This window comes from Trifolium pratense, linkage group LG4 (genome assembly GCF_020283565.1).
Source record: "Trifolium pratense cultivar HEN17-A07 linkage group LG4, ARS_RC_1.1, whole genome shotgun sequence".
Classification (NCBI taxonomy): domain Eukaryota; kingdom Viridiplantae; phylum Streptophyta; class Magnoliopsida; order Fabales; family Fabaceae; genus Trifolium; species Trifolium pratense.
The window spans coordinates 14,888,217-14,901,438 of record NC_060062.1 but is presented as its reverse complement, the minus strand read 5'-3'; the positions used below and the strand labels follow the sequence as shown (position 1 = coordinate 14,901,438).

Below are 13,222 nucleotides of genomic sequence, written 5' to 3'. Positions count from 1 at the left end.
AAAACAAACCACAAAAACACTCAAATCAACCCCAAATCCCTTCTAAACATTTATTTATAATTTTTAAACACGAATCAAACACCAAATAACGAAATCTAAACAAACAAATCAAAACCCAAAATAATAATTTTGTTGTATTACCTCTTCTTCTGTTTTTTGTTTTGTTCTCTTTTATTTATTGTTTTGTTTTTTATCGTGTTTCTCAATCAAATTTGAGAGAAAGAGGAGAAGAGAGCGTGAAATTAGAAAGAGAGGGAGTGAGTAGAGAGAGAGAAAGAAAGAAAAATAGATATTAGTTTTTTTGACAGAGAAAAATAGATATTAGTTGTTACTTAATAAATTAGGAGAAAAATAAGGGAGAGAAAACAAAACATTAATTACTCATTTCTTATTTTTATCATGTGTAATGTTGCATATGTTAGAAAAATCCTTATTATAAAAAAGATACAATTTTTTGTTAATAAAAACTTATGAATTAAAATAAAAAATTATTTATTTGCATAAACTATTGTCATAAACTCAAAAATAAGTAAAATCCAAAAACTATAACATGTCTGAGTAAGTTGAATTAATTGGAACTGATTGTTAGTACTCTCTCCAAGAAAAAATTTACTTTTTAAACTCATTGAATATTGGATGTATCTGATCCATATTATTAACCAAATACATCTAAAATTCTACGAATTAAAAAGTAAATTTTGAGTAATTAGTAATAGTAAGTTGAATTAATTTCATGGAGTTTCATATATTATTTTTGTGATCTTATTATTCTAATAAGCTTGTCTGTACCTAAAACTATAACATGTCTGAGTTTTTGCAGTTGACTCATTGAGTTTGCATCTATCTATGGCTATGGCTATGGCTAAACCCCATCACCTCATTCTCCTCCTTCTTCTCCTCTTCACCACTCTACATTCTTCTGCTTCACCCTCAAATCACATCTACAACGTTGCTGATAATGTCCCATTTTTCGTCAACAAACTAGGACCCTTAAACAATCCCAGGTAACTTCACTTCCATTTTCATTCGGTTCTTTTTTCTTTTTTTTTGCAATTTTCATTGAATTTCAGTTTATATGATTGTTTTTTTTACAGTGAAACATATGAATACTATGAATTACCATTCTGCAATCCAGGTAAGTAACAATTAAGTTTAATTATTAGGTTTCAATTTTGATCATATAATGTTAAAAATTGAAAATGTAATCAAATAATTAGGGTTTTTATTGAAAATACTTGGATTTGAAAAAGGATTTGTTTTTGACAGACCCAATTGTGAAAGAGAAAGAATCCCTTGGCGAAGTACTCAATGGCGATCGTTTAAGCAATGGTTTGTATGAGTTTAAGTTTAGGGAAGATAAGATTGATGAAACATTGTGTCAAAAGAAGCTTACAATTGATGAAATTGGAAGCTTTAAGGAAGCTATAAATAGTGAATTTTACTTCCAGTTTTATTTGGATGATCTTCCATTTTGGGGGTTTATTGGGAAACTTGAAGATCAAAATTTGATTCATGGTGGGGGAGGATCAAATTATTACCTTTTTACACATGTTCAATTTGATGTTCTTTACAATGGGAATCGAGTTGTAGAAGTTAAAGCATTTGGTGATCCGAATCGTGCTGTTGATATAACCAAAGATGTTGTTATTGATGTTAAGTTCACTTATTCTGTTATCTGGAATGCCACTGAGCGTCAGTTTGAGAACAGGATGGGTAGATACTCGAAAGCTTCATTGCTTCCTATGTATCGTCAAGTTCATTGGTTCTCATTCATTAACTCCATTGTCATCATTTTGCTTTTGATCGGTTTGCTTGCCTTGCTATATACGAGACATTTGAAGAGTGATTTGAAAAAGTAAGTTTCTTTGCTTTTTTCTGATAATTTTACAAGATTTGGGTTTTGGTAGCCTATTTTTTGTGTTAGCCTAACTATCTTCATTTTTCCATTTAGGTATTCTAATGCAAATGAAGAAGATAGAGAGGTTGGTTGGAAGTCCATTCATGGTGATGTATTCAAACATCCTCCAAACTCGTCCTTGTTTTTCGCTGTTGTGGGAACGGGTACCCAATTGCTAATCTTGTAAGCTGCTTTAGTGTTTGAATTTTAAATGCATATTCCTCAAGACCATTCATAAAAGCCAAATATTCAGCCTCTAATCTTTACATGGCAGCATCTCTGCATCAACCAACCTATGTTTTTAATCAAATCCATTAGCAGTCTAAATCTAGACTTCCAAGTGATAGAAAAGGCCAGAAGCACTTTTTTTATCTCTTGATTTCTGCTTTCACTGGTGTACTCTCATGTGTTGTGATATTTATGATGCGGATCAAACTTCATTTTGATTTTAAGTAAAATTTGTATACTATAAGTGGAGACCCAACTTTAGTTATGGATGCATTAGGAGAACACAAACGACAAGAAGAGAGGATTAGGAATGAATGAATTAGATAATAGGTGGTAGGTTTTTTGCCTTAGGTGATAGGGCATAAACGTTTTTGGCCCTAATTCTTTCAACTTATGCACTTCCTGAATGCATCTTTGCCATGGATACAAAATCTTTTTAATAATTGAACTTCATTATTCCAACAAATAAGTTTAATTTTGTGAGCCTTAATTCTCTTGACAAAATGCTGTTTGTTCTATTCTCACTTTTTATCTCTGCCTTCAAACACATAGAATGTATGTTGAAATTAGTTCATTAAATAGAAATCAAAGTGGTTTAGAAATCTAGCTTATCATACTGCAATTTCATAATCACTTTTCATTTGTTTAATGTGAGAAAAACTAATTACAAGTTAACTGTTAGGATAGAGAATAAAGGGGAATTAGAATAATAAGAGTAGTTAGTCAGAGAGATTGGTTTGTTGGTCAGCAGATGAATATTTGTTTAAATAGGAGGATACAAGGATAGAGGGAAATTGTTGAGTATTGTAAACATTTAGTATTAGAGCAGTGACTCTGTTGTAGAATGGGAAATCGTTGGAGTTAGTATCTGTTAGAGTCACGAACAAAACATTTTAGGTAATTCAAGGCCAAGGCACATCTGGCCCAATTCAGAATTTAAGTGCCCTGCTCAAGTGTTCATAACCCATTCATTTTATAACCAAAATTGTTTGGCAGATTCACTGCCAAGCTGAACTTGTCCCTATGGTGTTTGGGAAAATTTTATCCTCTTATGCAACAAGCCAACAACTGTGTTTTTTCCTTCTTGGAAAGTTCTGCAGAAAAGTGCAACTCAATGGGATCTAGAAAGAAGTTTTTACCCCTTTCTGAAGCTAGCTTATACAAAACAGTGCGACCCAGGGGTAACGAGTTTTTGTTTTTCAACAGCTATTAAACATGAAGAAATTAGCATATTGACCTTGAGGACAAGGTCGTTTTTCAGGAAGGGGTACATTGTTAGGATATAGAATAAAAGTTGGTTTGACGGTGATTTTGGCAGAATCACATTGAGTCACGTGATTTTTGAAAAGCTATACTTTGGAGCTTCAACAAAATTATGGTGCCACTGTGATTTTGTTAAATCCAACGTGATACCAAACATGCACCTAGTATCTGTATAAATAGGAGGCTACAAAGATAGAGGGAGGGCATTGAGTACTATAATAATTTATGATAGAGAAGCAAATCTGTTGTAGAAGGGAAAACACTTGGAGGAGATCTCTCTCCTATTCTCTCTCTATCTCTATCTCTCTCATTCTTTCTCAATATTTCAATAAAATAATCCTTTCTTTTCATCTAATTTATGGGTTCCTAACATAAACTCTTAACGCTTAACTTCATTCCTCTATTTTTTTTTTTGCATTGAACCATTCCTCTATTTTTTATATAAACTAATATGCACTTTTCTTCAGGCTTTCTTTTCTACTGTTTCTTGCATTTATTGGTACCCTCTATCCATACAATCGTGGCGGACTCTCAAATTGTCTTGTCCTTCTATTCACTCTTTCATCTGTTTTTGCTGGGTATTCAACAGCATCTTTCCATGGCCAATTTGCTGAGAATGGATGGGTAATTCTATATTTATTTCACAAGGAAAAGAAAATGTTCCATTTTTTATTTTATTTTTCACTACCTATTAAAATTCTGTTCTTGACTGTAATTCCAGGAGAGGAGTGTTGGTCTAGCAGGGATTCTTTACATTGGACCAGTGTTTGTTATAGTCTCAATCCTCAACATTATTGCAATATCGTACAGGGTTACAGCTGGACTCCCATTGGGCTCCATTATTGTGATTCTTAGTTTATATGCATTTGTCGCAATCCCTTTGCTTGCATTCGGTGGAGTAATTGGATACCGTTTTAGGTCTGTGTTTCAGCGCCCCTCTGCAACAAAGAGATATCCGAAAGAGATTCAACAGCTTTCTTGGTACAGGAGAACACCATTTCAAATGTTTATTGGAGGTTTTGTGCCTTTTAGTGCAATTGTCCTGCAATTACATCAGGTGTATGCTAGTATGTGGGGTTACAAAATATACACACTTCCTGGCATTTTGGTTGCCACACTCATCACCGTCGTTGTGATTGTTGCGCTCGTAAATATTGGCTTGACGTACATTCAACTATCTGTCGAAGACCATGAATGGTGGTGGAGGTATGTTGTATTGATCACATCAATGCTTGTTGCTTGATTTAATGTTTTTTTTCTTTCTTTCCCCTAGCTTCCTCCTTTTGTTTGTGTGCTTGAGGTTATATTTGATCCTTAATAACCATGACATCTTCGGTAAAATCATTGTAGTATGAACTGATTATCGTGTTTAGATGTATGGAGAGAATGTATATTGTTATAAATTTAATGTAAAATAAATTTTATAAATTCTTGTGCATTGGCCACGAGGGTCTTGCTGATAGAGACGAAAAATAAGCATGTAACCGTTCCTCATGGTTTTTTGGGGGCTCTTTTCCCTTTAGATCCCTAGAGAAAGGAATCTTGGTAATCTAACTGATCGACTTTGATGTCACAATTCTTACCCATCTTACTAACCCAAGATAGACCTATATAGCGATATTTCTTTTAGTTTCAAAGTGATAGAAAGTGTTTATGTTATGATCAATTCAAGTACACCCTTACATAAGTCGGTTGATGCGGCTAAATAGTGAATTTTCATTGGACGTCAGTGTAGAACTATCTAAAATTGATGTTGCATATCCTTTAAATTTGCATCTCGGCTGAAGTATGTCCTCTTTTCTTTAATAATACTTCTTTACTTTTATTAATAAATAAATAAAGTGTTTCTAACATATTGAAAACAAAAATTGAAGACATTTATAATGTTTTATGTATTGTCCCCTCAATATAAGGCTTTGTAATTATTTATATATATACTTATTTTGTGTGCAGATCTGTGCTGTGTGGTGGTTCAACGGCCATTTTCATGTTCGGGTATGGTATCTACTTCTATGCAAGATCAACAATGAGTGGATTCTTACAACTATCTTTCTTTCTTGGCTACAACGCATGCATATGCTATGCTTTCTTCCTGATATTTGGTACCATCAGTTTCCGAGTTTCGTTGCTATTTGTTCGCCATATATACCACAATGTTAAAAGAGAGTGAGTCACCAATATCAAGCACAAAGCAACATTTGTTACATTACATCAAAGATGAACTCTTCTCTTTGGAAAGTGAAGTCTACACTCAACAAGGACATTTGTGCTGGAATTGTATGCTCTATTGATTTTCACCCAAATCAATACTAAATTCATGACTTGGAAGAGCATTGGGGAAGAGGTGAGTAGAATGATAGAGGATAGGTTGTTATAATTGGAAATCATGTGAATTAAGTCCCCAAGTTGTCTATGATAAAAACATGTTTGGTTGCACATTAACATGCTTCCGCTGGGGGTCTATTGACCGCTCTAAAGTGTGTATTTGGTTCGAGTGAAAATTGAATCAATTTTAAGTCTTCAGAATCACTTTTGGCTTCTTACAAAAGTGAATTCAAACAGGCACAAAGTGTGTTTGGAAATTTGGCAAATCAAGGTCACACCGCACAGTGAATTAAAAGCTTCTATGAATTGCGGCCAAAGTTGTATCAGTATGCGAGAAAGTGGCTCTAAACATGTTATGAAACTCACTAGAAGTGTTGCTTTTGATTCAGTGTGCGGTGGCACTGCATTTTTGGTCTTTTCCAAATGCATGCAAGACATGAAAAACTTCATAAATATGAACAACCTAAAGCCATTTCCTTGGTTCTATTAATTTAACCCATATGTTTATAATTCTTCGATTCATTCAATTTTAGTTTGTTCACAAAACATTGAAATAGTAACAAACATCAGGAGTATTAAGTTGGACTCCTCTTACAAACACTAGTGCATGGAGGAGATTTTACAGATATTAAATTAGGCATTTTATATTGATTTAGATACTGGATAGGAAATTTTACAGTTTCAAGAACTCCTTAATTTTCTCAACTTAGATAGCACTATAGAGCTGTAAAAAAAATTCAAACTCCAAAATCTTACTTACTTAGTAATCTCTCCATCCTAAATTATAAGCAAAAAAAAAAAAAAAAAACTCACTTATTGCGAAAAGTAAAATATGATAATTTGATGTATTAGTTGGTTTAATGGTGATTGGCACTGGACTTGATGATTGGAACGGAGGGTATTAAGTCCCTTAATCATGGGTCTCATTGAAAGAATTTTTTTTTCAACACCATTATGTCATTAATTTTTTGTGGCTACGACCTAATAGGGCTTTAAGACTCTACTTTTTTAGTGGTGAGGTGCGGTGTTTGTGCCGTGCAGGGTTTCTCAATGGCGCGGTGAAGGGTTTAAGTTTTGAGGCTCTTATATATATATATATACTAGTACTTTCACCGCACCTGACAAAATTACACTTTTTTTATTGAGAGAAACATTATGAGGTAGTCCTCGTGAGCTTAGCTCAGCATTATATGTGCACCGCGATACTCCACTTATTCACTTTTAAGGTGAATTTGCTAGTCACTTGGCTACATTAAAAAAAAATGATGTAGTACTGTATTTACAATTATTTAAAAAAATATATAAAAAAAAAAACTTTTTTAAACAATTGGTATTAGACGGAAATGGATTGCAAGCAGTCGGGGGGGCCGACTGCACCCAATCCAGGTTCGTGTTAGACCTTGGTTTAGTATGTATATGTATGTTAAACATATGTTTGGTTGCGCATTGACATGCTTCCACTGCGTCTATTGACCGCTCTAGACCTTAGTTTAGTATGTATATGTATGTTAAACATGTTTGGTTGCGCATTGACATGCTTCCACTCGACCGCTCTAAAGTGTGTATTTAGTTGGAGTGAAAATTGAATCAATTTTAAGTCTTCATAATCACTTTTGACTTCTTCCAAAAGTGAATCCAAACATGCACAAAGTGTGTGAAAATTTGGCAAATCAAGGTCACTATGTGGGCAATATGTGAGTCAATGGCTATTTCGGTATTACGATAAAATGTTAATAAAATTTTGGGTGATAATCTGAACGTTTAACAAGTGTAACTATAAAAGCTCTGAATCAAATTGAATAACGAAATGACAACGTAATAAACAAGACTATAAGATATTGGATGATGCATTTCACTTTGTACCAGTTGAGGAGAGGTGAAATTACATAGCGAAGCACTAAAGCTGTAAAACAGTATTTACAAGATAAAAACCAAACTCTCAGCACACTGTAGAGTGAATAAATGGTTATGGTAGCAGATGCCAATATATGCATGTGTATAGATTAGATACTATTCATATTAGAGAGTGGATGAAGTTCTTGACTTCTGAATCTTATCATCGTCTGAAGGAGGTGATGACTGTGCTGCATGGTAAGATGAAGAAACAAGTTGTGCTAAAGCAGGAACAGCCCCACCTGTAGTTTTTCAAAAGAAAGACATTGTTATCAATTCAGCAACATACTAAATCCAATGCTGTCAACCACAGATCAAAGAAAATAGTGGTTTGTTCAAATTCTGCTACTGTGCTATATAGCCTCTAGTTGAAAACACTTAGTATGTAGTAAATTTCGTATAGCAGAACAATAGTAGCTTGTTAAAATTCTGCTACACTATTGCACTATATGACAACAGTGAGTAAATCTATATCACAAGGATAAGAACACCAATAGGAAGTTTAGCACTTATTCTTAAACTTGTTAACCTGTGAAAATTAGGTGGTTTGTATATATAACTTTTTACCCTACCAAGTTAGGCATAGTTCCAGTTTGAAGTTGCGGAAAAACTGCATATATGTGGTATATATAAGCCAAGCAAAATAAGTAAGGTACAATATAAAAATTCACCTGCCAGTCCTGCACATACTGAGGAGAATACGATCACAGGTGGTGTCTGAAATTAGAGAGTTCTCAATCAGTTTCATGGTAACAAACTAGCAAGTTTTGCTGAAATAAGAAAAATCCCCCTAGTAGTATTTCTGCTATGTGTAAAAGCTCTACAATAGTTAATACCAATGAATTCCATTTCTGATATTCCAACATGTAAAAGATATCCATATAAACCAAACGATAACACGGCCAATATATAAAATAATATATTCCATAATCCAAAGTATACCCCAAATATATATGATACAAATTACACAATTAAACAAAGAAAGAGTTCAACAGAAGAATAAATTTAGAGACAACCTTAACTCATTGCTAATGTTAAAGTATAAATATTACCGTGAGGACAACTAATGATTTTTGCATTAAAACAGGATTCATCCAAATGAAATCAAATATGATTATCTAAGTTGGTGGAGACGGCATCTTTGTTTTTGAAAAGGTCACTAAAACTTCCTCTTGGAAAAAATATTCAAAGCCAGTGGTAAAATGCAATTGATAGAAAACCCGTGTGTGTGCAGTATTCTTGGAGCAAATAGAGTAATATATGTAAGAGTTTTTTTTGGAACGAGATATAAGCCGACTTACTTCTATGTGAGGGTGTCTAGGTCACAACAGGATTGTTCTCTAAATATCATTGGAATCTTACAGGGTACCTAAAACTCTATATGGATGTCATAGAAATGCAAAAACAGTTCAATACCCAATAAGAACTACTTCGGCGAACAAATGATTTCTTTTGCAAGTATACAATCAGAAGTATACAATTAATTTTATCAATGCTTGCCATTGATTTGGAGAAAAATAAGAAGTGTCCAGACACTGGCTAAAAATATCTCCATGATTTTAACAAAAAGGAAGCAGAAGAAGTAAATTAGATAGAACATAATTCCTAAACAGTTAAATGTCAGAAAAGAATACTATCACTATGAGATGTTTAGGATGCTTAATCTAAGAGTTTAAAGCTAGTGATGAAAAATATGAACCTCAAGAAATCATTAAGTATGAGGAAAAGGTATAAATGAGCAAAAGGACAAAATTTAAAAGGAATACATATAGAACTGATGAACTAAATGGAGAAAGGCTCAAGAAACTTACACCAACGAGAAAATGTACCCACATCGGTCCTTTTACATATCTATGGACAACTGGCATAACTGCATTACAAATGAAAAGAGAAATCCTTATGAATAATAATAGTCTACGTCGTTAATATTAACAAAAATAATACCAATAAAGCTTCATACTTTCAGTTTGGAACATGAACTATTTATGCAATTACATTATAGTAAAAATCAAACTTACACATTCTCTTTCCTCTTATAATTGAAGGCCACAAATCCCCCAACTAAAGTTTTAATGCAGTGCATCTTAGTTGCTTTGTTTTAATGACAGTATTTTAAGTTTTCTAATGGACTAAATCAATAAGATAAATTAACACTCTACTACGGTGGAGCTTTGATTTAAAATAAAAAATAATAGTAACAATCACAAAATTTTGTGCATTATATCAGCATTTTTTTTTCCATTCTTCAAACATGAATTACCCTTTTGAGGAGCATACTAAGGTACCATTGATGTAGCACAAACAATTTAGATTGATGGCATGTCCAATGTCTGACATGTGTTGATGTAGGACACCAACACCACACCATTCAGTGTTGTCAATTGTGGATTGCAGAAAATACGGTGATTTCAAATTCTGCTACGCTACAATACTATAGCACCACTATGGCCTCTATTTGACACACTTTATACTAAATCACATATTATAGAACAATAGTGGGTTGTTGAAGTTCTGCTATGCTATAACGCTGTATCTTCTATATGAGAACATTCAACCACTTCTATTTTTTAAATTTATTACTGGTGTGTACATATTAGTATCAGTGTCAGTATCAAGCTGATACATCACATTACATATTTACATGTTAGTGTGTGGATAAAATAAAAACACATACCATGATTGAATCCATAGAATGCACTTGCAGTGCCACCAACGGCAGAACCAATCTACAAAAAATAAAATCCAAATCCCTCAAATAAGTAATAACGATCAAAAACTAACAAAAAAAAAAGTAAACCACCAAATTAGTCTCTGACTATGCAAGTACTCTCAAATAAATAGGTCTAGGTCCCTGACTATATGAATATTTCAGAAAGGTCCCTGACCCTTTTAAACTGTTTGACCTCTAGAAAGATATCTTAGCCGAAAAGTAACGACGTTCTCCCTTTAAGAGTTCTACCATATGTGAAGCCTTTAACATTATATCCTCCGGAAGAAAGTAAGTCATGACCTATTCCCGTACCTAAATTCAAGGCCTGCTATCACAGCACCTACCGGAGCAGACGCGGGAGAGACTCGTCACTGTTAACATCCTATCCTAAGCCCGGTATGAAAACGAGCGGACTCCTATGGAAGTTCAAGAGAAGAGGGAGCTCTGAATGTCTCAAATGGATCCTATATTTAACCATTTATGGTCAATTAAGTCCCTATATTTTACAACTTACTATAATTTGGTCCATAAATTTATCCACTTATTCTCAATTTAATCCCTAACATATTCTTTAAAAGACTAATATGAATAAACTTTAACAAGTCAGTGACCTATTTGAGAATGTCTTATAAAGTCAGGGACCAATTTGGTGATTTACTTCTAAAAAAATCCATAAAGAAAATCAAACAAATTCCACAGTTTATGACAAGATTAGATCCAACCCAGAAAAATTAAACAAGAAAACAGTAAAAAAGTTTGGATTTTGACAACAAAGAAGAAGTGGGGTGTTGAGAATTTTACCATAGAAAAGCTGTCTCTAATAAGGGGAGCAACAGTCCATTTACTAGTTTCCTGCAAACAAAATTGAAAAGAAGAATGAAAAATCAAAAGAAACTGAAATTGAATTGAGAAAAAAAGTGATGAAGTGGAAAATACCATCTCTTTAGAAAGAGGACCTGCACAGTGATGGCATCGAATGTTTTTATTGGAAGCCATTGATTGTTTCTGAATCCAAAAGAAAACACAAGAAGCTACTTTTTCGCTACGCAAAGAAGAAGCGTTGTGTAGAATTAATTAATTAAATAAAAAATGATAAACCTAAATAATGTTCAGATCAACAAAACGGAAACGGTGATAGATGATAGCAGACGTAAAAGAAGAGCAAGGTGAAAGGAGTTATTATGACAGAAAAATAAAATAAAAATAGGGTTAAATATTTTTTTTTTAGTTCGTCTAAATATATCAATCTTTTTATTATTTTTTTTGATAAAAAAATATATCAATCTTTATTTTTAATATTTTAAGAATTTCTAAAAGCTTTACTCCCTTTAAACTTTCAGTTTTTTATTTTAGTTGTTCATTATTAAGATTTTAAAATAATGTTATTAAAAAAAAAAGATTTTAAAATAATGTTAGTTTAATAATTTATTTTTAGCTTAATAGCATATTTAGTCACTTATGTTTATTTTAGGTTTTAATTTGGTCTCTTATGTTTAAAAAGTTTTAAGTTGGTCTTTTTGGTCAAATTTTTGTTTTAATCGTCTACTTGACAAATGGATTTGCCTACGGAAACAACTTATGAAGGTACTGTGTGAATATTTTAAAAGAAATTAACTCAAAATTTAACAAAAAGAATGAACTTATATTGAAACCAATAACATAACGGACTAACTTGAAACTTTTTTAATATAAGAGACCATATTGAAACCTAAAATAAAAATAAGGAACTGTATATACAATTAAGCCTTTATTTTTTAATGTAAAGTTATAGATAATTTAATAAAAATTAAATAGTTAAATTATTAAAATAATGATATTTTATAGTTTTAGGGTCTGTTTGGATTAACTTATTTTTGAGGTCATGCAAACAGCTTATGAAATTTTTATGTATTATTATAAGTTTGTCAAGGTAGTTTATGATATCTGTAAAAAAAATGTAGTTTATGATAAAATAACTTATAAAAATACAATTTTTATTAGTGTGAATTTATAAAATAACATAAAACCATTTATATTGTATAAGTTGTTTGCATAAATTAAAAAATAAGTTAATCTAAACGGTAATATGTAATAAAAGAATTATTTGAAAAATGATACGTAAACTTTGTAAAAAAAATAAATAGACTAAATTAAGAACAGAAATTTTAGAAGACTAAAATTCTAAAAATATATAGTGTGGTGACTAAGGTATACATGCTGGGGGAATCTTTGATCTAGTTAATTTAATGGTTTCCATTAGTTTTTTGTTTAATTATAAATAGGGCTCCATTAGGTGTGTTTGTATATGCTACTTTTGTCTTTTATATACCACCATAGTTAGTAACTTAGTATAATGTTTGTCTAATTTGGCACCTGGTGAATGGGTATCAGCATATTGGATACCGTTTAGAAAATAGAGTAAAATTGAGCAACAATGAATTGAGCGATTCATTTTTAAGCATATGATAAATTGTTCGATTCATGACTCATGTGTACTGAGAAAATTCAGTTGAGATGTGAAAACTTCGTACTAATATCATAATAATAAAAAAATATAGAGTAAAATTGTATTCAGCTGGAGTCTGTATCTCAAACCGTGTCTATAATATTGATGTCAAATCGATAAATCAAACTAAACCGAATATTAACCATTATAATTTAGTTCGGATAAGAAAATCGAACTAGTTTGATTCAATTTTAAAAATAGATGAACCAAAACAAACACAAACATCTTACTAATACATTTTGTTAGATGATGCTTTTACATAATCCTTTTTTCTTGGTAAAAAACAACTTTAATTTTATTATAATTTTCTATTATCAAAAAGAAAAAAGTTAGAATTTTCAATTTTATTGTTGGCAAATGTTAAAGAGCGGCATTCGTAATTTCTTATAGAATTTTTATAAGAATATGAAAATCAGCGTAT

The 13,222-nt window shown here is 32.0% G+C and overlaps 2 protein-coding genes across 2 annotated transcripts; one reads left to right on the top strand and one right to left on the bottom strand.

Annotated features, from left to right (window-relative positions):
* Window positions 1–759: 759 nt before the first annotated feature.
* Window positions 760–6,208, top strand: LOC123923667 (transmembrane 9 superfamily member 5). The gene is made up of 7 exons (XM_045976364.1): window positions 760–1,004; window positions 1,095–1,135; window positions 1,267–1,855; window positions 1,952–2,080; window positions 3,856–4,012; window positions 4,110–4,594; window positions 5,342–6,208. The coding sequence occupies exons 1-7, from the start codon at window positions 847–849 to the stop codon at window positions 5,556–5,558; spliced, it is 1,776 nt and encodes a 591-aa protein (XP_045832320.1). The 5' UTR covers window positions 760–846; the 3' UTR covers window positions 5,559–6,208.
* A 1,324-nt stretch (window positions 6,209–7,532) lies between these two features.
* Window positions 7,533–11,526, bottom strand: LOC123921742. The gene is made up of 6 exons (XM_045974397.1): window positions 11,253–11,526; window positions 11,118–11,168; window positions 10,281–10,332; window positions 9,418–9,476; window positions 8,278–8,323; window positions 7,533–7,848 (listed from the first exon to the last, which is right to left on the bottom strand). The coding sequence occupies exons 1-6, from the start codon at window positions 11,310–11,312 to the stop codon at window positions 7,733–7,735; spliced, it is 384 nt and encodes a 127-aa protein (XP_045830353.1). The 5' UTR covers window positions 11,313–11,526; the 3' UTR covers window positions 7,533–7,732.
* Between the last annotated feature and the right edge of the window lie 1,696 nt (window positions 11,527–13,222).